The 24,536-nt window shown below is 42.7% G+C and overlaps 1 protein-coding gene across 1 annotated transcript in view; it reads left to right on the top strand.

Moving 5' to 3' along the window:
- Positions 1-24,536, top strand: part of LOC124720189 (neuralized-like protein 4) — a 296,164-nt gene that overhangs the window by 188,102 nt on the left and 83,526 nt on the right. Inside the window, 3 exon segments of the mRNA XM_047245512.1 lie at positions 5,090-5,256; positions 21,607-21,728; positions 21,813-21,923. Coding sequence (XP_047101468.1) covers positions 5,090-5,256; positions 21,607-21,728; positions 21,813-21,923 — 400 coding nt within the window.

Raw genomic sequence — 24,536 nt, 5'->3', positions numbered from 1 at the left:
AAACCTGGTTCCTAAATCTCTGTCTTACCATTATATAATCTATCTGATACCTTTTAGTATCTCCAGGATTCTTCCAGGTATACAACCTTCTTTTATGATTCTTGGACCAAGTGTTAGCTATGATTAAGTTATGCTCTGTGCAAAATTCTACAAGGCGGCTTCCTCTCTCATTCCTTCCCCCTACCTACTATGTTTCCTTCTCTCCCTTTTCCTACTGACGAATTCCAGTCACCCATTACTATTAAATTTTCGTCTCCCTTCACTACCTGAATAATTTCTTTTATCTCGTCATACATTTCATCTATTTCTTCATCATCTGCAGAGCTAGTTGGCATATAAACTTGTACTACTGTAGTAGGCATGGGCTTTGTGTCTATCTTGGTCACAATAATGCGTTCACTATGCTGTTTATAGTAGCTAACCCGCACTCCTATTTTTTTATTCATTATTAAACCTACTCCTGCATTACCCCTATTTCTGACCAAAAGTCTTGTTCCTCCTGCCACCGAACTTCACTAATTCCCACTATATCTAACTTTAACCTATCCATTTCCCTTTTTAAATTTTCTAACCTACCTGCCCGATTAAGGGATCTGACATTCCACACTCCGATCCGTAGAACTCCAGTTTTCTTTCTCCTGATAACGACGTCCTCCTGAGTAGTCCCCACCCGGAGATCCGAATGGGGGACTATTTTACCTCCATAATATTTTACCCAAGAGGACGCCATCATCATTTAATCATACAGTAAAGCTGCATGTCCTTGGGAAAAATTACGGCTGTAGTTTCCCCTTGCTTTCAACCGTTCGCAGTACCAGCACAGCAAGGCCGTTTTGGTTAATGTTACAAGGCCAGATCAGTCAATCATCCAGATTGTTGCCCCTGCAACTACTGAAAAGGCTGCTGCCCCTCTTCAGGAACCACACGTTTGTCTGGCCTCTCAACAGATACCCCTCCGTTGTGGTTGCACCTACGGTACGGCCATCTGTATCGCTGAGGCACGCAAGCCTCCCCACCAACGGCAAGGTCCATGACTCATGGGGGGGGCGCATTAGAGTATTGTGCAAAAATTTAAAGTGAATCAGTCAAGAACTTTTAGATTCTTAGTAATAACATGTCTCCTTTATGCATTACGTATTTGGTGTACAAGATGTTCCTTATTAATGTTTTTAAAAGCCCCAAAGTGAAGTAGAAGATGCTGAGATAAGGTATTTAATATGACACACAGGGGCTGCAAATGGCAGGAAAATACCCCGAAAGTGGATGTGAAATGTTGAACATGTGACGTCATCAGATGACGTACGTTGCCGAACGTGTAGCAGTTGGGTGTGCCGATCGTGCACTCCCCAATAGGAGGCAGCTAGACATTGCACTGCTAGACTGCTGCATTTTTGAACACCTTTTATAAATGTGATCTTTAGTAAATGTAGAAGTTACAATGTTATCTGCCCCTACTTTTCAGCCGACAGCACACGTCACTAGCTCTGTACGTGGAATACTTACAGTACATACAATCTGACGCTGTGCTTTATATTTCTCGTAAATACACAAACGTTTCGAGTGGCATACTACCTGTTATTGGATTCACTGTCAAATGTGCTGTGTCTTGAAAACTTCTAAGACAAAGCTGGACAGTCGAGAGCTACTACCTTTAAGTCATGTATTTTAAATGTCAATTAAGTGGGCGATGTACACACGTACTAGACACATTCACCTCATCAGATATAGGTAACGCCACTCTACCGATGATACCTTCCGAAGAAGACTGTCGAGACCCCGATCGAGGTTTTATAAACCTGTATTTTACAACTGGTCGACTGTTATTTGCAGTTTGTTGAAGCTCATGCATTCACACTCGCTAAAGCACAGCAACGTCTGTTGTCTCGAGACTATACGGAAAATAAGCCACTTCCCCCCCCCCCCCCCCCCCCCCCCCCCCCGTACCTCCCAATTTTTAAAACTTAATCTCCCGATTTTTGGTTTTAGAAAGTTGGCAGGTATGTGGAACATTTTTTTCTATTCCCTACACTTTGTGTTGCATCAGTCCCAGTAATCACTACAGTGTCCCCAGAGTCTTTCACGACGTCACAACTGGATAAGATCTTCCGGAATGTCAAACTGCAAAAATTCCGATAAAATTCTCGAGCTTTCTGCCGTTGTCACCGGGAGTAAGACTACCGACTGCCAGGACTGGCACCATTTTTCACTTGTACACTTAGGATTACGGCTGCTGGCACCGATCGCAGGGGGCTCGCATGACACGTGTGCGGTAGGTGACTGGACAGCTCTCGGCAGCTCCGTGATGATGTCGGGTGGCAAGAGTGCCCCGTGCTATGTTTCAAACTGCCACTCCTGCCTCCCTACGAGAATTAAGCATTCAGCATCCGCTGTTGCTTCCTTTCGACATCCAGAGCCTGCCCCTGTGTCCCCTACTCATTGTGTAGCCCTGGTCTTTGTTGAAATTGTTGTGTTCATTCTAATCTCAGCTGCCACTTTTTTAACTGAGTCCCAGTATGTCGATGCACGAGCTGAGACCCTCGTGTTCTCAAACTACACTACTGGCCATTAAAATTGCTACACCACGAAGATGGCGTGCTACAGACGCGAAATTTAACCGACAGGAAGAAGATGCTGTGATATGCAAATGATTAGCTTTTCAGAGCATTCACACAACGTTGGCGCCGGTGGCGACACCTACAACGTGCTGACACGAGGAGAGTTTCCAACCGATTTCTCATACACAAACAGCAGTTGACCGACGTTGCCTGGTGAAACGTTGTTGCGATGCCTCGTGTAAGGAGGAGAAATGCGTGCCATCACGTTTCCGACTTTGATAAAGGTCGAATTGTAGCCTATCGCGACTGCAGTTTATCGTATCGCGACATTGCTGCTCGCGTCGGTCGAGATCCAATGACTGTTGGCAGAATATGGAATCGGTGGTTTCAGGAGGGTAACACGGAACGCCGTGCTGGATCCCAACGGCCTCGGATCGTGCAGCCACGTCTCGATCCCTGAGTCAACAGATGGGGACGTTTTCAAGCTGACAACCATCTGCACGAACAGTTCGATGACGTTTGCAGGAGCATGGACCATCAGCTCTGAGACCGTGGCTGCGGTTACCCTTGACACTGCATCACGGACAGGAGCGCCTGCGATGGTGTACTTGACGACGAACCTGGGTGCATGAATGGCGATACGTCATTTTTTCGGATGAATCCAGGTTCTATTTACAGCATCGTGATGGTCGCATCCGTGTTTGGCGACATCGCGTTGAACGCACATTGGAAGCGTGTATTCGTCATTGCCATAGTGGTTTATCACCCGGCATGGTGTTATGGGGTGCCATTTGTTACACGTCTTGGTCACCTCTTGTTCGCACTGACTGCACTTTGAACAGTGGACGTTACATTTCAGAAATGTTACGACCTGTGACTCTAACCTTCATTAGACCCCTACGAAACCCTACATTTCAGCAGGATAATGCACGACTGCATGTTACAGGTCCTGTATGGGCCTCTCTGGATAGAGAAAATGTTCGACTGCTGCCCTGGCCAGCACATTCTCCAGATCTCTCACCAATTGAAAACATCTGGTCAATGGTGGCCGAGCAAGTGGCTTGTCACAATACGCCAGTCACTACTCTCGATGAACTGTGGTATCTTGTTATTATGGCCAGAGGTGGCTGTTCTGGGTACTGATTTCTGAGGATCTGTGCAAACAAATTGCGTGAAAATGTAATCACATGTCAGTTCTAGTATAATATATTTGTGCAATGAATACCCGTTTATCATCTGCATTTCTTCTTGGTGTAGCAATTTTAATGGCCAGTAGTGTATATTTTGTATCCATTTTCAAGGCAGCGCTCGGCCGTGGCCAACTCACTGAGACCCCTTCGCTTAATACGTCTCTCGTACGACACTCTGCGACTGTGGGAATTGTCAGGCCTTTGTAGATGCTACTGGGCTTGCGAGGGACGGCGTACACACCCGGCACATTGAGAGCTATATCGTATTTAACAGGGCGCGACGTATCTCTAACCTCTGCGATGGGCCGAAACACTGGTCGCGATCCACGTCCCTGTAGTAAGAGTACTAACTCGCCGCTCGTTGCCCCGTAGTACGGCAGGAAAACTGCCGGCTCGGCTCCTTCTGCCGATTCGGAGGCGTCCTCCTTCGGTGACACCTGAAAGCGTGTGCAATTTCTCTTTCTCTGTAGCCGCTCTCCACGAACACATGCCTCGAGTGCTACAATTTGGACCGTAGGCGGCCGTCGTCAGAAATAACTTCGGCTCTGTGTATTAACGTGTTCGGGACCACTTTCTCGTGTGTAGGGTGGTGAAAACTACCGGTGTTCAAATCTCAATCTTCGTGCGTCGGTTTCCCGTACACCGAATGACCGCGGCCTTCTGCCTTCCTATCGTTTAAAACACTTGAGGACGGTAACTTGCCACCCTCTCTGTCTCGACAGTAAATTTGATGTCGATACGGACACTGTTCGTTTGATCCGCAAACTGCTGCAGTGTATTTTCACTGTAAGGCCGTACGAGTAAGGTGTTACTGACATACCTGAGGGAGCTGCACGAATAAATTCACGATTGCAGAAGACAGTGGTGAGCCCGTTACTGTGCGATCTGTCATTTCGTAATATTCGTCCCAGTGTGAGAAGTACGTAGTCATTAAAACTTGACGGAACGACGACGATTCCGGGTGGAAACTATCGGACGGAAACATCTGGAACATCTCGTACTGGCACCCTCGTGAAAAGTGACACCACGTCCCGACCGAACGCTACTCCGTTTCGACCCATTTTCTCGAGTGTTTCGACAAATGTCTGAGAGTTCGTGACACGGCATTAACAGTGACCCAGTTTTGGCACCAGTAATCCCTCACCGCCGTGACACTTACCGCGCTGCCGCACCACGCGGCGCACCGTCTGTTAACAGGACGGGCGAGGAGAGGAGATGGCAGTGCCGCCGCGAGTACCGTCTGCCGTACGCCGTGATGCGGCGTGCGGAGTATGGCTTTATGGCTCCGGGTAGTTCACTACGGCCCACTGTGTACTGACTGAGTTTGCATTGTGTGTGCTCCAGGCAACGAGGTGCAGAAGAACGGGCGCACGCTGCAGCACTGCTACTGCCCCAGCCTCGAGTGGCTGACGGTCGGCGACCGCGTGGGAGTCCGGCGCGCTGCCGACGGGGCCCTCAGCTTCTCCCTCAACGGCGAGGACGTGGGCGTCGCCGTGCCGTACGTGCCGAAGGTAACTGCCATTGGACGGCGACAGTTGTACCCTCGGTGGGGATCTGGTCGTGTAGTTTCTCCAGTCGAGTTCTGTTCTACCTTACTGACAGTGTAGTGCGATTGTGACTTTGTGCAAATTTCCTTACGAGAAATTCGGACTCCTAGTGTGTCACACTGACGGGCAACTACGGGGTGTCTGTAAAGCTCCTTGCCATTTTCCAGTCGAACACTTTACTGCTTACACTTGTAATCCCTGACACAGCACTTGTTAAAGCCTGTGCTGTGGTAAGTGAGCGGGATTCACCTAATGAGAAAGGATTTTCACATAGATATCGACCGCGTGTACCTGAATGGTGGCAAATCAGACTTACATCCACTCTGTAATAACAATGATCCGTCAAGTAAGTTCGAAATGCAATTCCACGTCAGGATGGACCAAAAGCAACCCAGAAGATGCTACCAATTACATAAAAATACGGTCGCCAGCCTAATTAGGCATTAACCGAGTTTCTTCCCTGTATAAGTTGGTATATATTCATGCAAAACAACAAGTAGTAACACTGCGTAATATAGTAGAATTTTAGAACCAGAAAATCTATTGAACTGATAGTTTCACGTTCTGTACTGATATGGAAAACCATAAATACATTACACTACAATGTATACTACAAAACTTTATACTGTTTATTAATCTGATTAAAATCGGGCATAGGTTACCTTAGAAATAGCACTTTCGAGCCACACACAAAATGTCAATTTTGATAAAGGTAAAACACAGATAAATTTTAACTTTTATATTGACTTTAACTTTTGCTGGTCAAACCAATTTAGAACACTTCAGAATTCAAATGAATAAAAAGGGGGGGTGGGGGGGGGGGGGGGGGGGGGGGGGGGGGCTTAAACTGTTATGATAGCTCTATTAAAAAAAATGATTACTGAATTTATTATGCGTTCGAGATTTCCAGTATATAAGTTACTACTCTTTTCATCTTATTTACTGCTCATTTAAATGCCTTTAAATCTGTCTCTAAATAATAAACTTCATTACTATATCAATACTAAAGTTATCTTTGTTAGACCTTCGTTATTCATTTACTGGTTCATTAACAAAACACTTCTTTAAATACCATTCTAGCATAGGTAGGTCTGCAAATAATCATTATTAACAGAAAATTTAATATTTCTTTTCGGGACACTCGGATTGCACAACATTTGGAAAGGACCCTGTCTAGGTTAGTTGTGAGGATAATTAAATGATGGGAAAGTTCTGGTAAAATTTAGGTTATTATTGCACAGTTCACTCTCTGATCCACACGAATACAGTACTAAAAGTTTCAACCTGCTAGTATCGATGTGGCGGTTGGCGGGCGACGAGATGGCGAGGCACTGAGCACACATACAACCACAGCTATGGCTCTTGACGTACCGGCACTTTAATTCTTCTTAGCGTCGCAATACTTTTCCATTTAGTGCCTATGCCATGCTGTTTGGGCGTTGGAACAGCATACCCGAGGCTCAGTGAAGCTATGTCTTCCAGAAGAGCTTCCTCGCTCCAGAAGGTGTTGCTCAAACCAGTGCCAAACTCCAACTACTACTGCTGAGCCCATTGTGCCGTGCAGTGCCCGCACGCATTTTCCCGCACTCGCATGCCATCCCCCTTTTGCCGCTCCCTTACAGACAGGGTATTTACCCGAGGTTTTGCATTCTACGTATCCTAACACATTGCCTATGTATGGACCAGACGCACAGTTAAAATTTTCAACATTTGTTACATTTCAATTCTATTACAATATTGCTTGACATTTGACATAAACATTAATATTCACATTGAAACTTATTTACAGTTTTCTTAACACAATGGCATGAAAGAAAAAAATTGAAATCAGAACATCACACAAGTTTATCGAAAAATCGGATGGAAAAAATTACTTATATGTACAATAGTACAGAGTCGTTGTTGTTACACACTTTACTGCGGATTAAAATGGTGTGAGCGTACATTGTTAAATTCCGTAACAGAAATTTAGTGCTGTTTAGTACAAATGGAGCGTGGGCCCCGATGTTCCTGTCTAGCCTGAAATACTCACAAGCATACCTGACCTCATTTCCTCCACAGCTGCAAAAAATACAGTTTTTCAACTGTCGAAGGTTATCGATTTTCGGTCGATATTCCTCAGACTCGTGAAAAGTGTCTGTAAGATAGTGCCCGACAATTGTGGAAAAATGGGGAGTTGCTCTGTCTTGCCGGTAGTTGACAGTGTCCACAATGTCATCATAAATTGACTGTGATTCTTAAAACTGTTCCAGTAGTTAAAGATAGGTATTACCAGTCAACCACTTACTGTTTACTCGGCAAAGAATGTAGCGGTATAACTGGGCACTTTTTAGTCGTCAGACACACAAAGAACAAATATGCGTCCTCACACTACGGTGGATGAGAGCGGAAGAGCGATGTTGCGAGCATTAAAACGAGAGGGGTAATGTAAAAAGTCTGAAGGTACGTAGTTTTTAATTATTCTGCCATCCTCTCGCATTACATTAATGTGGCATAATACTAATTAATATGTCTTTGCTGCACTCGACTGGCACCTATACGAATTAATATATCTCATTTGTCTGTGCAGATAAATCCTGTAGGTACCTACACAAGTAGAACTGGAGCTTTTTGATACGTATGCACTGGGAGACAGTATCAGAAGTTTTTCTCAAATCCAGAAGACTCGCACAGGTTATTTGCTTACTCTCAGAAGAAACATACATTTCTGAGATGATGGTTTGAACTGATTTTAAAGTGGAAATATGAGGTCTGAAACTGTATTGTGGCGAGCTATTGCTCATTCGTCTGTTTGTGCATACAGCAATCAATAAATTTTGAATTGTTTGGTACGAATGAGATGTGGCAATAGTTATCAGGAGATGCTTTATCGTTTTTTGTGTGGATAGGTGTTAAAATAGTAATTTTGAGGTAATATGGGATATTTCTTCGTAAGGCATGCAGTAGGTGATTTTGGTTACTGTCTGTAGAATTTCTTTTTGACTATTACTATTATTATTACTATTATTATTATTATTATTATTATTTCTTTCTTTTCTCAGACGTTACGTCTGGTCAAAAATGGAAAGTGACGCGGACCTTGATCAAGCGTGACTTCCTTTTAACTGTACGGTATATGTTACATTGCATTTAGGAACTTTCGGGTGATTGAACATGTATCAATAATTACGGATTTCTGTAGTTGTATATATACGTTTGGATGTAGCTGTATTGCGTTGATGTACTGGTGGATATTGTGTGATATGACTACTGTAGTTGATAGTATAATCGGTATAATGTCAACTTTATCATGATGCCACATGTCCTTGACTTCCTCAGCCAGTTGGATGTATTTTTCAATTCTTTCTCCTGTTTTCTTTTGTATATTTGTTGTATTGGGTATGGATATTTCCATTAATTGTGTTAATTTCTTCTTTTTATTGGTGAGTATGATGTCAGGTTTGTTATGTGGTGCTGTTTTATCTGTTATAATGGTTCTGTTCCAGTATAATTTGTATTCATCATTCTCCAGTACATTTTGTGGTGCATACTTGTATGTGGGAACATGTTTTATAAGTTTATGTTGTAAGGCAAGTTGTTGATGTATCATTTTTGCTACATTGTCATGTCTTCTGGGGTATTCTGTATTTGCTAGTATTGTACATCTGCTTGTGATGTGATCTACTGTTTCTATTTGTTGTTTGCAAAGTCTGCATTTATCTGTTGTGGTATTGGGATCTTTAATAATATGCTTGCTGTAATATCTCGTGTTTATTGTTTGATCCTGTATTGCAATCATGAATCCTTGCGTCTCACTTAGCCATGTGTCGGATGCGTCTTGATCGATGTGTGGCTGTGTTAGATGATACAGGTGCTTGCCGTGTAGGGTTTTCTTTTTCCAATTTACTTTCTTCGTATGTGTTGATGTTATGTGATCTAAAGGGTTGTAGAAGTGGTTATGGAATTGCAGTGGTGTAGCCGATGTATTTATATGAGTGATTGCTTTGTGTATTTAGCTAGTTTCTGCTCGTTCTATAAAGAATTTTCTTAAATTGTCTACCTGTCCATAATGTAGGTTTTTTATGTCAATAAATCCCCTTCCTCCTTCCTTTCTGCTTACTGTGAATCTTTCAGCTGCTCAATGTATGTGATGTATACTATATTTGTGGCATTATGATCGTGTAAGTGTATTGAGTGCTTCTAGGTCTGTGTTACTCCATTTCACTACTCCAAATGAGTAGGTCAATATTGGTATAGCATAAGTATTTATAGCTTATGTCTTGTTTCTTGCTGTTAATTCTGTTTTCAGTATTTTTGTTAGTCTTTGTCTATATTTTTCTTTTAGTTCTTCTTTAATATTTGTATTATCTATTCCTATTTTTTGTCTGTATCCTAGATATTTATAGGCATCAGTTTTTTCCATTGCTTCTATGCAGTCGCTGTGGTTATCCAATATGTAATCTTCTTGTTTAGTGTGTTTTCCCATGACTATGCTATTTTTCTTACATTTGTCTGTTCCAAAAGCCATATTTATATGATTGCTGAATACTTCTGTTATCTTTAGTAATTGGTTGAGTTGTTGATTTGTTGCTGCCAGTAGTTTTAGGTCATCCATGTATAGCAAATGTGTGATTTTGTGTGGGTATGTTCCAGTAATATTGTATCCATAATTTCACTATAATAGAGGGAAACATTCCATGCGGGAAAAACAGTTGATGAGGCAACAGTTTGTTCCGAAAGCTTGAATTTTGTGTGTATGTATGTCTGTGTCTGTCTGTGTTTCTATCGACCTGCCAGCACTTTCGTATGGTAAGTCACATCATCTTTGTTTTTAAATGTATCCATAATTTGTATTATTTAGCATGTTGGATAGTGGGTTCAGAGCAAGGCAGAACCAGAAAGGACGTCATGAGTCTCCTGGGTATATTCCATGCTTAATCTGTATTGGCTGTGATGTGATAGTATTTGAATTTGTTTGGATATTAAGTGTGGTTTTCCAATTTTTCATTACTATGTTTAGGAACTGTATCAATTTAGGATCTACTTTGTATGTTTCCAATATCTGTAGTAACCATGAGTGGGGTACTCTATCAAAAGCTTTTTGGTAATCAATGTATGCGTAGTGTAGCAACCTTTGTTTAGTTTTAGCTTGATATGTCACCTCTGCATCTACACTCCTGGAAATGGAAAAAAGAACACATTGACACCGGTGTGTCAGACCCACCATACTTGCTCCGGACACTGCGAGAGGGCTGTACAAGCAATGATCACACGCACGGCACAGCGGACACACCAGGAACCGCGGTGTTGGCCGTCGAAAGGCGCTAGCTGCGCAGCATTTGTGCACCGCCGCCGTCAGTGTCAGCCAGTTTGCCGTGGCATACGGAGCTCCATCGCAGTCTTTAACACTGGTAGCATGCCGCGACAGCGTGGACGTGAACCGTATGTGCAGTTGACGGACTTTGAGCAAGGGCGTATAGTGGGCATGCGGGAGGCCGGGTGGACGTACCGCCGAATTGCTCAACACGTGGGCCGTGAGGTCTCCACAGTACATCGATGTTGTCGCCAGTGGTCGGCGGAAGGTGCACGTGCCCGTCGACCTGGGACCGGACCGCAGAGACGCACGGATGCACGCCAAGACCGTAGGATCCTACGCAGTGCCGTAGGGGACCGCACCACCACTTCCCAGCAAATTAGGGACACTGTTGCTCCTGGGGTATCGGCGAGGACCATTCGCAACCGTCTCCATGAAGCTGGGCTACGGTCCCGCACACCGTTAGGCCGTCTTCCGCTCACGCCCCAACATCGTGCAGCCCGCCTCCAGTGGTGTCGCGACAGGCGTGAATGGAGGGACGAATGGAGACGTGTCGTCTTCAGCGATGAGAGTCGCTTCTGCCTTGGTGCCAATGATGGTCGTATGCGTGTTTGGCGCCGTGCAGGTGAGCGCCACAATCAGGACTGCATACGACCGAGGCACGCAGGGCCAACACCCGGCATCATGGTGTGGGGAGCGATCTCCTACACTGGTCGTACACCACTGGTGATCGTCGAGGGGACACTGAATAGTGCACGGTACATCCAAACCGTCATCGAACCCATCGTTCTACCATTCCTAGACCGGCAAGGGAACTTGCTGTTCCAACAGGACAATGCACGTCCGCATGTATCCCGTGCCACCCAACGTGCTCTAGAAGGTGTAAGTCAACTACCCTGGCCAGCAAGATCTCCGGATCTGTCCCCCATTGAGCATGTTTGGGACTGGATGAAGCATCGTCTCACGCGGTCTGCACGTCCAGCACGAACGCTGGTCCAACTGAGGCGCCAGGTGGAAATGGCATGGCAAGCCGTTCCACAGGACTACATCCAGCATCTCTACGATCGTCTCCATGGGAGAATAGCAGCCTGCTTTGCTGCGAAAGGTGGATATACACTGTACTAGTGCCGACATTGTGCATGCTCTGTTGCCTGTGTCTATGTGCCTGTGGTTCTGTCAGTGTGATCATGTGATGTATCTGACCCCAGGAATGTGTCAATAAAGTTTCCCCTTCCTGGGACAATGAATTCACGGTGTTCTTATTTCAATTTCCAGGAGTGTATTATTAGTTGCTCTTTACATCCTCCTGCTCCTTTGCAACAGCCCTTTTGTTCTTCATTTATAATTTTGTTCTGTGTTGTATGTGTCAATTTCTGTGTAATGACTGAAGTTAATATTTTGTATATTGTTGGTAGGCATGTTATGGGGCGATATTTAGCTGGGTTCGCTGTGTCTGCTTGATCTTTAGGTTTCAGATAAGTTATTCCTTGTGTAAGTGTATCAGGGAATGTGTATGGGTCTGCAATGTAACTGTTAAATAATTTAGTTAGATGTGAATGTGTTGAGGTGAACTTCTTTAGCCAGAAATTTGCTATTTTATCTTTTCCAGGGGCTTTTCAATTGTGAGTAGAATTGATTGCTTGGGTTACTTCATGTTGCAAAATTATCACTTCAGGCATTTGTGGTATCACCTTTTATGTATCTGTTTCTGCTTGTATCCACCATGCATGCCTGTTATGTTGTACCGGGTTTGACCATATGTTGCTCCAGAAGTGTTCCATGTCTGTTACGTTTGGTGGATTGTCTATTTTAATGTGCGTGTTATCTATTGTCTGGTAAAATTTCTTTTGGTTTGTGTTGAATGTTTGGTTTTGTTTCCTTCTATTTTCACTTTTTTTGTATCTTCTAAGTCGTTTGGCCAATGCTCTTAATTTCTGCTTCTTTTCATCTAGTTGCTCTATCGCTTCTTGTTGTGAGTTTTTACCTAACCTTTTTCGTTTTTCTTATAAATTGTGTTAGCTGTCCGATGTCTTTTCTCAGTTTTTCTATTCTGGTCTATAGCCTGTGTTGCCATGCTGGTTTTGTGGGTTTCTTGTGTGTGTTGGTTGGTTCTGATCTCTGCCTAGTGTGTATATTTAGTGTAGTGAGTGCTCCTATATAAACCAGTAGTTGTAACTCTTCCATGGTTGTGTTTTCATTTATTTTGTTGTGTATGATTGTGTTGATAGTTTTTATTGTTGTTTCGACTTGTGTGTTATTTGGCGGTCTATGCAAGAATGGTCTAATGTCTGTATTTGTGTCTTTGTATTCTATATATGTCAGCTGAAATTTCTCTTCTATATCTAACATGTGTGTCTCTTCGTGTTCTATTTGTGCTTGTTCTGGTGGCTGTCTTAGGATTTCGTTTTCCTCTGATTGTTTAATTGATGCGTGTTGTTCTTTGTTTGTTTGCTCTGGGATGTTTGAGTCCATTACTGTATTTTCTTCTTCTTCTGATTGCACATTATTTTGTTCCAGTATTTGTTGTACTTGTTGTTTGATGTTTTCTAATTCTGACTGGGGTATCCTGTTATTTTTGATTATTACACGGATGTGATCAGCTAGTCATTGTTCTGTTAAAAATTTTAATTCTGGGTATCTGGTAATAAATGCTGTGTATACTTGTGATCTGTATCCAGTTGTGTTGGTTCCTAGGTTTGTTGCTTGGTAATAACAGAACATGAGGTGTCGATTAACTTCATCTGACCATCTCATCCTCTGTCTTTGTTTTCCTTCTAGGGTGGTTGCAGGAAGCATATCCTGCAAAACACCTGTATTTGGATTTGAATCATTTTCCAGTTGGCTAGCAGTGTCATTACCATTGTGGGCGGGCATAGGGTTCAAGCGTCGTCACCGACCATGACGGCGCTTGTCCGAGGCTTCTTTAGTTCTGTCCTGAACCAAGTAATCACACTAAAAAGGGGGTTAGCCCTATTAGTGGTTTGTTCTTTTCGTCGCCTTTTACGACTGGCAGAACATACCGGAGGCCTATTCTTATATATTCTTATTATATTATTATTATTATTAGTGGTAGTAGTAGTAGTAGCAAACCTGTCAGTGCTTTGCAATTGCTAAATATATATGGGAACTGGATATATGTTTTAATCTCCTGCTCCTCCTCCTCCTACTCCCCCACCCCTCTCCCCCCTGCCCCCAATCTCTCACATTGCCTGGATCCTTGTTTATTGTTGTTGCCAACAAAACCTTTACTGGGAACTGAAGTTGCTTAAATTGAATGGATGAATGAGTTGGGATCATTGGAACAAGGGGTATGAGAGACCATTCCTGTCACTGGATCAGTGAGAATGGTAGCTTCCGTGACAGTATTTCACATAATTTTAATCTGCGAAAGGGTAGGATTACAAAGTTTTGGACCATTCAGATTCCGTAGTTGTATTCTGATCGTAAGCTGGTAAGCTATAAACAAGACATTCCTGCTTCTCCTTAAATTCGACTGCAATAAAGAAAACAAAACACCATATTGTTGTTTCAAAATTGATGTTTAAACTTACATGTGAGGAGAAGCAATTTGTGTAATGGTTTAAATGCCCTACTATCGCATTTAAAGCTGACTCCAAGGAAGAGAATGAAACCACAGCTACCATAAAGCTTGCTGTCTGGCATGAGCAGTGTTTAATAATGTTTGTGTTGCTGTTACGATCAACCACAACAAGAAGAAGTTGTGCAGTTCCCAGCCACTGTCTGGAAGTGTAGGGCTCTCCCATCTTCTACATCTACATCTACATTTATACATCTACATCTACATTTATACTCCGCAAGCCACCCAACGGTGTGTGGCGGAGGGCACTTCACGTGCCACTGTCATTACCTCTCTTTTCTGTTCCAGTCGCGTACGGTTCGTGGGAAGAACGACTGGCGGAAAGCCTCCGTGCACACTCGAAACTCTCTAATTTTACATTCGTGATCTCCTCAGGAGGTATAAGTAGGGGGAAGCAATATATTCGATACCTCATCCAAAACGCACCCTCTCGAAACCTGGCGAGCAAGCTACACCGCGATGCAGAGCGCCTCTCTTGCAGAGTCTGCCACTCGAGTTTGCTAAACATCTCCGTAACGCTATCACGCATACCAAATAACCCTGTGACGAAACGTGCCGCTCTTCTTTGGATCTTCTCTGTCTCCTCCGTCAACCCGATCTGGTACGGATCCCACACTGTTGAGCACTACTCAAGTATAGGTCGAACGAGTGTTTTGTAAACGACCTCCTTTGTCGATGGACTACATTTTCTAAGGACTCTCCCAATGAATCTCAACCTGGTACACGCCTTAACATCAATTAATTTTATGTGATCATTCCACTTCAAATCGTTCCACACGCATACTCCCAGATATTTTACAGAAGTAACTGCTACCAGTGTCTGTTCCGCTGTCATATAATAATCGTGCAATAAAGGATCCTTCTTTCTATGTATTCGCAATACATTACATTTGTCTATGTTAAGGGTCAGTTGCCACTCCCTGCACCAAGTGCCTATCCGCTGCAGATCTTCCTGCATTTCGCTACAATTTTCTAATGCTGCAGCTTCTCTGTATACTACAGCATCATCCGCGAAAAGCCGCATGGAACTCCCGACACTATCCACTAGGTCATTTATATATATTGTGAAAAGCAATGGCCCCATAACACTCCCCTGTGGCAAGCCAGAGGTTACTTTGTCTGTAGACGTCTCTCCGTTGAGAACAACATGCTATGTTCTGTTTGCTGAAAACTCTTCAATCCAGCCACACAGCTGGTCTGATATTCCGTAGGCTCTTCTTTGTTTATGAGGCGACAGTGCGGAACTGTATCGAACGCTTTCCGGAAGTCAAGGAAAATGGCATCTACCTGGGAGCCTGTATCTAATATTTTCTGGGTCTGGTGAACAAATAAAGCGAGTTGGGTCTCAGACGATCGCTGTTTCCAGAATCCGTGTTGATTCCAACAGAGCAGATTCTGGGTTTCCAGAAATGACATGATACGCGAGCAAAAAACATGTTCTAAAATTCTGCAACAGATCGACATCAGAGATATAGGTCTATAGTTTTGCGCAACTGCTCGACGACCCTTCTCGAAGACTGGCACTACCTGTGCTCTTTTCCAATCATTTGGAACCTTCCGTTCCTCTAGAGACTTGCGGTACACGGCTGTTAGAAGGGGGGCGAGTTCTTTTGTCTCCCACCATCTCTACGTCTCCACATTGATCCAGTCTTCTCTTCTCTCCATCTATGCAACTAACTAAGAGGCTGATTGTCTTCAAGCCATATGCTTTTGCTTTCTTTTACATATGATTCATCCTCATTGGTGGCTGTTTGGGATCTCATTACTGCACGTTGCCTGCTACACGTGTCAGTCATCTGCAGAGTATACATTTAGATGTAGAATTATCTGTCTATCTCAGTGTCTGTTTGCCGAGTACTTTGTCTATCTTTGATTTTTTTTTAACTTTTATAGTCATTTCTAATTAACTCGCAACTTTCTCAACTTCCGTTATCTGCCTAAAGTCGTGCTTAGTTGAACAGTGGAAAATATGGGATGGAATAATAATGGGAAAAGGATAGATTGCTACTCACCACGTAGAGGCGGCATTGAGTGGAAGACGGACAAACTGAAGAAAGCTCTTTGGTGCTGAAAATCGTAACGGCCTAAAGCGTACTGTTATCAACTTTGAGATTGTAGCGTATACAGGTGCTCCTGACGTGTGTCGGTCTCTTGTCGAATTATTTTTATCTCTTATCTGTCGGTCCACATTTTTTATACGAACATTATCCAAAAGTTGCCTCACAGATTTCTCAGATACAGATTGCCGTAGTGGGCGAAAGCACGGAGCGTAATTTCGTTGCTTTGCGCTGCTCATTTGTCATCTTCCTTGTTCCACCCTCAATGAAGTGAGGGAAAACAACTGTTTATAAGCCTCCGTACAGCCTTGATTCCCCTCGTCTCGTCTTCGCAATCCTTTCATGCGTACATTAGTGGCAGTAGGATTATTCCGCAGTCTGTTGCAAATGCCTGCTCACTAAAATTAACAGTATTTGAGGTAGTGGAAAGTTCTTTACCTGTCAGTAAACTATTATAAGAAAATGAAACGCATACTGCCACCCTTAAGAATTTATTTTTTGTGTAGATACCAGTTTTGGCACTTCATTGCGCCATCTTCAGGTTTCAGTTCGTGCCGAAGGGGTTGTTGTTGTTGTTGTTGTGGTCTTCAGTCCTGAGACTGGTTTGCTGCAGCCCTCCATGCTACTCTATCCTGTGCAAGCCTTTTCATCTCCCAGTACCTACTGCAACCCACATCCTTCTGAATCTGCTTAGTGTATTCATCTCTTGGTCTCCCTCTACGATTTTTACCCTCCACGCTGCCCTCCAATACTAAATTGGTGATCCCTTGATGCCTCAGAACATGTCCTACCAACCGATCCCTTCTTCTGGTCAAGTTGTGCCACAAACTTCTCTTCTCCCCAATCCTATTCAATACTTCCTCATTAGTTATGTGATCTACCCATCTAATCTTCAGCATTCTTCTGTAGCACCACATTTCGAAAGCTTATTATTATTACAGTACATATATACGATGCAGCAGTGGCCGACGTAACTGGCTGTGGTGTCAGCACTCCGACCGTTGACGGCCAACTGATCGGAGTGCTAACATCGCAGTTACAGGTTGTCTGCGTAATCGGTTATGTCGGCCACTGATGCAGTGTATATATCTGGGTAGAGGTAACGCCTTCAGTGTCAACTGTGGCCTGGAGGTAGCGCACTGAAGTGCCAAAACTGGTAGTTACACAAAAAATAAATTCGTAAGTACGGCTGTAGGCGTTTCATTTTCTTAAAATAGTGAACCGCCGTGGGACCTGAGACGTCCAATCGAGAGGATGGACGTACAAAAACCTATTGGTAAACGGTTTAGCAAGGGCACCTTTGAGGTTCTTCAGTGCATTCATTTAATCTGATCTGTTGGGAATGCAAACACTTAAAGCAGTACTCGAGACTCGGTCGCCCCAGCGCCGTGTGCAAGGTCTCCTGTATGTGTCGGCTACACTTTCCTAGAATCCTTCCAATAAACCGAAGGTGACCATTTGCCCTCACTACAAATGACCTACATGCCCATTCCGTTTTGTGTCCCTTTGCAACATTGACCCTAAATATTTAAGAGACGTAACCGAGTCGAGCAGCACAGCACCTAGAACGACAATCGGTCACTTCCGTCAATTGACGGAACTTTCTGTGCCGTGATGAGAGTGGCAACAAACACGATGTAATACAGACTCTTCGGGCACGTTTTATCCGTGGTGTTGCTGTTGTACCTTCATTTCGTGGAGATATGTTTCTGAATTGACGGTCACATAGTCATCTGTGATAATTCCTTTCACATTCGAGCGTCGTCCACAAAGTAAGTTCCGTTTCTATTCTGTCCGCGACAGCGCTACGATCGCAGTTCCGAGCACGCGCGGAAGTTACTCCGACTCGAGGAGGAGACGTGTACACCATTTTCAGATCGCTGCTGCCGACGTGTGCTTTGTAGTGCTTCTTTATAATGTCACGCGTAATTTAAAATGCCGCCGTGTGTGAAATCAGATCTGTGGTTCGTTTTCTAAATTCAAAGAAAGTTAAACCGAATGAAATTCGTCAGTAAATCTGTGAGGTTTACGGGCAAATTGCTAAGAGTGATTCAATGGTTAGAAGATGGGTCAGACTGTTCAATGGAGGACGTGATAAAGTTTACGATGAAGAACGAAGTGGTGCCCGTCTGTGGTTACTGATGAACTGGTTCACAGAATTGAAGAGAAGATTAAGCACAACTGTAAGTTTACACTTAGTGCCCTCCCTATAGAAGTTCCGCAAACCTCACGATCTGTTCTCGGTGGTCGACACTTCAACGACGGTGGCGAGCTAAAAGGACACGTTATCACACGGTCGAATACACAGGTGGCAACCTTCTACGAAGAAGGCGTACAAAAACTTGTTCCACGCTGTGACAAGGGCCCACAAAATTTCGGAAGCTGTATGGAAAAGTAATGTAGCAGTTGTAGATTTTTGTACAATAAATATTTTTTCTGTATCTGTACACATTTGTTTTATATAACCAAATGAAACTTACTTTGTGGATGACCTTTGTTTTTTGATGACTTTTCCACAATTGTCAAAGTGTGGACCCTTCCCGTGAATTCCTGCGCCTTGTCGTTTTGTGGTAGGTTCGTGTTGGTAACACTACATCTCGACACCTGTGGTCAGTTTTTCTGTAACCCTTTCAGACATCAATTTTTTGTGGAGGAAGGACACTTTTTCTTCGTGGTTTAATGCTTTTTTTTTTTTAGATGCAAGGTTTATGCAAAAATGTGTGCCCATTTTCAAAGCATGCAAAATAACAATCATTTGTACAGTGGAATACAAGTAACTACCCAACCACTTCCAGGTGTTCTGGCAGCCACAAAGTGCTGCGCACTGCTACACTGACTTGTTGAAGTATTTTTATAATGGTGCCCAAAAGCTGGCAGGACTGACTTGTGTGTACATGAGGTTTCCACTGTGGAAAAATATTTCTGTTGCTAATAAGAGACAGTGAAATTTAATGTACGTAGTTGAAGCGAATGGGTACGAAAGGCGTAAGAAATGGTCTACATTTTGCATTTCAGTTCAGTTGCAGCGAGTGCCATCGTTCTCGTTCGGTAGTTGAGGTTTGTGGGACGTACTCTGTACACACATTTCTCTGCTTCGGAACATTATTTATCGAATGCACTTCATTACTGCATTAACATAACTCGTAAGCCGGGAATAAAGTTAGTCTCGGACCTTTTCAGATGGATAGCGCTTCGTTGTGTATTACATGTAAAAAATTTCTTAATAGGATCAAATACAGATTTAGAATAGCTACAAATCAAATTTTCACTGACACTAACAAGTGGTTTAAAGCTAATTCACTGTCTTTAAACTTTCAGTACAATCACTGTATGCAGTTCAGAACCTGTAAAGTTTTCCTTCCAGCATGTGCATAACATACGAAGATGTGCAGATCGAAGAGGTTGACAGTGTTAAATTTCTGGGATTAAAACTCGATAATAAATTCGTTTGGGAAGGGCGTATCACAGAATTGCTTAAGCGCCTAAACGAGTCTGTATTTGCAGTGAGAATGATGTCAGATGTAGGAGAGATAAATATAAAAACACTTGCATACTTTGCTTACTTTCATTCTCTTATATCATACGGGATCATATCCTTGGGCAACTCGTCAAACCGAGCAAAACTTTCTATGGTGCAAAAGTGTGTGATAAGAATAATTTGTGGTGTGAATTCGAGAACGTGATGTGGGAATCTGTTCAAGGAACTTTGTATCGTAACCTCACCTTTTCAGTATATTTATTCCTTAATCAAATTTGTTGCAAGTAATACATCTCTATTTCCAACCAATATCTCAATGTGTAGTATGAATACTAGGAATAGGAACAATCTACATAAAGACCTTGTAACATTACGAGTCAACATAGCTGTAACGGAAATTGTATAGCGTAAAGTTATCATTAAAAACGCACGCCGCACGATTTGTGACAATTTGGTTGGTCATAATAGTACTAACATGCTTTTGAATACAATTAAAATATAACGGTGATACCTGTTTAGTGTTATTGGAAATAATATGTAATAAATTAATGAGTAAGGTAGCCGATCCTATAAGAAGAGGTAAAATTGGGCATATTAAGGTGTTTTGCTTTATATCGACTAAGCCGATGATACGGCGTCTTTTTTTTTCCGTTTACTCTTAGAAGAAAAAAAAAGAAAACCAGTAACGAAGTGCTACTTGTGCGTTGTGAAAAATATAGGGGCGAATTTTAAATAGCTACAGTGTATAATCAGACTAACAAATGGACATTCAGTTACGCGAAATAGCAGACAGCGAAGTGTGGTCATTAAATTGAGTACACCTACAGGGCGGTCAATTCCGGGATAGGTCTATTCGCATCTCACGAGGGACGTGGTATTGAGACCGGTATTTTTTTAATTATATCACGGAGAGCGGGCTTCAATTTATAAAAAGGAGGAAAGCTGTATCATTATCATTGACTGTTGGAGTTAAGCAAGCAAAACTGTTCATCAAAGGGTTTCGGTGAATGAGTGGTGAATGCGAAATGAAACTGTGGTGAATGCGAAATGAAACTGTGAACGAAGTTATGTTAAATAAAGCAGAACAGACAAGACAGTTTGGTCGTATCTGTTATTATTCCATAAACCGTAACATTTCTTCTCATTGTACGAAGCCTTTATAGACAATCGTTATGACAATTTGCTTTGAAGGGATCTCGTTACGAGTTAAGTTTTGGGGACCTGGTCAACAGGGGATAGTTCGTAGATCTTAACTACTGCAGCAATTCTGGAATCAGGTGCTACCATGACCGTTGCGTGTTGTCAATGGCTTAAGGTCATCATATCTCATGCTCTAAGATCGACGCGCCTTTCCTCTTGGTATAACGGTGTCTCACGGTAACAACAACAACGCCGACAGCGAAGGAAGATACGGTAGAACCTCAAATCACTTACCTTGGTACAAAAAGGGTCCAATATTCGGGAACACACGTTTTTAATAAATTGCCACCAACCATTAAAAACTTGGTTTCAGATCAAGAACAGTTTAAACAGAGTTTGAAGGACTTTTTGATAAGCAACTCGTTCTACTCTATAGATGAATATCTTAACAGAGACTGTTGGGCCAGCTTAAGTAAAAATGTGTGCTTGATTTCAGTTTTGACAGCACTCAGTCACAACAGTCAAGATTAGGTATTTCGTGAGTGATAAATTTATTAATAGTGCATAACGACGATTCATTCTGACAGCGTGTTAATTCTGTAAATATTAGCTGTTCCAGTTGACCACATCGTATTCACCTATTTCGAAAATCTCCTGACAAATGTTTTACGTTACACTTTCTGACACGTGCCACACCCACGAGAATCGTCTCATCTCTACGATATTCGCGCGTCTCCCTCCGGTACAGAAAGTCTACGCGGTGGTGGACCTGTACGGCAAGGCGGTGTCGGTGGCGGTGACGAGCGTGGGTGGGCGCGTGGGTGCGGTCCCCGCCTCTCCCGGCCCGGTCGGCGTGCCGCCCCTCGCCGCGCCCGAGATGGCTTCCTCGCTGACGGCCGGTGGCACCGGCAACGGCGCCGACGGGGAGGACGGCGAGGACGCGGCGGGCGGCAGCGGCAGCGGCGGGCCGGATGACAGCCTGCGCTCCAGCCGGCTGCACGACTCACTCGAGATCCTCCTGGACACCGCCGAGCCGGCGCAGCCCGCGGCCGGCAGGGCTCCACTGTGAGTGTGCCGGCAGCGTTACTTTAAATGTTCGGGAGTGCAAAATTCTACGTTTGACAAAATGCAAAAAATGCTATCCTACACCTACACAGTCGGAATCGGTCAGCTCGTACAAATACGTGGATGCGACAATTTCTGTGTAGTGGTTAATAAAAAAGAAAAAGAGAAGAAAAGAAAAGGTTGAAAATGTGGGAAGAAGTGGTGAATAAAAAGGGGGCTTTAAAAATCGTTAATGACCGTGAAAAAGGGAAAGGATGAAATGCAAATCGGACTTCGTATTACAGAAAAGTTATCAGACTTTGTGATTCGGAAAAGCTATTGTTGGGGTGGTCTTTGTGGCGTTTCTGAGCAAAAGTCAAACCAATCTCCACAACAAAAATTATTTGAAAAAGAACACAGAATAACAAAATGTGATTAACAGGGGGAAATGGCATAGATAAGAGTTCATCCTTTACCATGTTAACATGTCTTCCTTCGTGCGGCTCCAGTTCTTCAAAAATCTCCTACATCATTTCTGCGTGAAAAGTAGTAGCTGCTCTGAGATCTTGCAATCGTCCAGGAATCACTAATTTATACAAATCAAAATCATCTTGAGATTAAACGCAATGTATTTTATGTTGCTGCTTCCATCCTCTGAATTTCATACAAAATTCCACACTACATCTGCACATCAATAAGTTGTTTTTCGTCTTAATCAGACCAAGTATAGCTAATAAGTTTTTACGTCTGCATTAAGCTTCCGCTCTCAAGAGGCACAAGACGGATAGCAAAACAAAAAGAGTTACATTTTTAGTACCTTCATTTTCTTATATATTTTCTCTGCTGTCGAGCGCTCATACAGCTGCAACGGTATAATTTATATCTGAGGGAACGAGTGTAGCGCAGCGAAATTCAAAGTCCCGCCACATGTGGGTATGAGATATTGTACGGTGAAGAAAAAAAAAAAAAAAAAAAAAAAAAGAGAGAGAGAGAGAGGAATTGTCTCTAACCGAAACAATGCCAAGAGACTGCTATTTGTTGTTACTTAAACTGCTGCTTTCTTTGATCATGATCAACAAGAACCAAATAATAGACTGTGTATGATAGAAGATGTTCTGAACCACAGTTTAGCGAAAATTTTTCTCGATTTGAAAATCGTTGCGGATGACTCTTTAGTACATTAAATTCAGCACAGAACTTAGGATCATCCTAGATTTAAAAATCTAGTCAGTTGCTGTGCTTAGTTTCTGACTGTATCACTATTCATCATAAGAATAGTACGAATATAAACATGACATATGTATATTCTTCCGCGTTTGCTGTTCTAGTTTCGTTGTTTGTTAGGCAGGCAGGATTTAAATGAAATAGCAGCAAACACGAAAGAATACATGGCATAATGTTACATTTTTCTACCTTTTAATTTATTTTCTGACACAGAGGTTTTGGCGCCAGTATTTATCTTTGTGCCTGCAAAGCATACCTGTGTAGCGCGACATATATTTGACAGCAGAAATTAGTTGTGGCAACAACTACCAACATTTTTCAAAACTTCCGCTACTTTGCACTCGATTCTAAGCCGCAGGCGGTTTTTTGGGTTACAAAAACTGGGAAAAAAGTGTGTCTTAGATTCGAGTAAATACGGTAACAGGGGACATTGAACGTATATTTCTTTGACCCATGGGGTGGATTTCCGTATTATGTTTAGCCAAATTCAGGACATTTCCAAATAATGCACAAAAATTCAGGACTACGCATAAAAGTCAGGGCATGACAAAATTGTCTTCAGTATAGGTTAATAATAATTTATATCTAAAAACAAAGATGATGTGACTTACCAAAGGAAAGTGCTGGCATGTCGATAGACACACAAACAAACACAAACATACACACAAAATTCAAGCTTTCGTAACAAACTGTTGCCTCATCAGGAAAGAGGGAAGGAGAGGGAAAGACGAAAGGATGTGGGTTTTAAGGGAGAGGGTAAGGAGTCATTCCAATCCTGGGAGCGGAAAGACTTACCTTAGGGGGAAAAAAGGACGGGTATACACTCGCACACACACACATATCCATCCACACATACAGACACAAGCAGACATATTTAAAGACCATATATTATATTATTATATTTAATAATAATTTATTTTCACATAATGTACCTGCTGCTCTTGAGATGTTAAAAACTCTCTTCTGTGTACTATTTGGATGTAAATATAAACACAAATCTGCATTGGACATGACTTTACAGACTCATTGGTACTTCTTAATGGTGTGTATACACACTAAAAGTTTTTTTCTGTAAGAATCAAATTATACAGAGGCTAACAAATGTGATTTTATCATTGCCAGAGCATTTACAGAACTTAAGTCTGCTTTTCTCAAGTGTTTACAAATCTTTAATTATTGAAAACATCCCTTGGATAGATGCAGTAGAACTTACAAATGTTAGTGAAAATTCAACAAAGCTTCACCAATAGGTTGTTACCAATTTTTGATCTCAAAGCATTAAATTAAAGTGCAGCTTTGTTTGACAAACTTCATGTAATGTGACTCTTCAATTTCTCCAGGCGTATTTTATGACGAAATAAATCTCTGGTGAACAGCCTGGTATCAGTGTGTCCTATGCACACTCGTACC

The sequence above is a fragment of the Schistocerca piceifrons genome, chromosome 11 (genome assembly GCF_021461385.2).
Source record: "Schistocerca piceifrons isolate TAMUIC-IGC-003096 chromosome 11, iqSchPice1.1, whole genome shotgun sequence".
NCBI lineage: Eukaryota > Metazoa > Arthropoda > Insecta > Orthoptera > Acrididae > Schistocerca > Schistocerca piceifrons.
The sequence above is the reverse complement of the archived record's forward strand: the minus strand, read 5'-3'. Positions and strand labels throughout refer to the sequence as shown.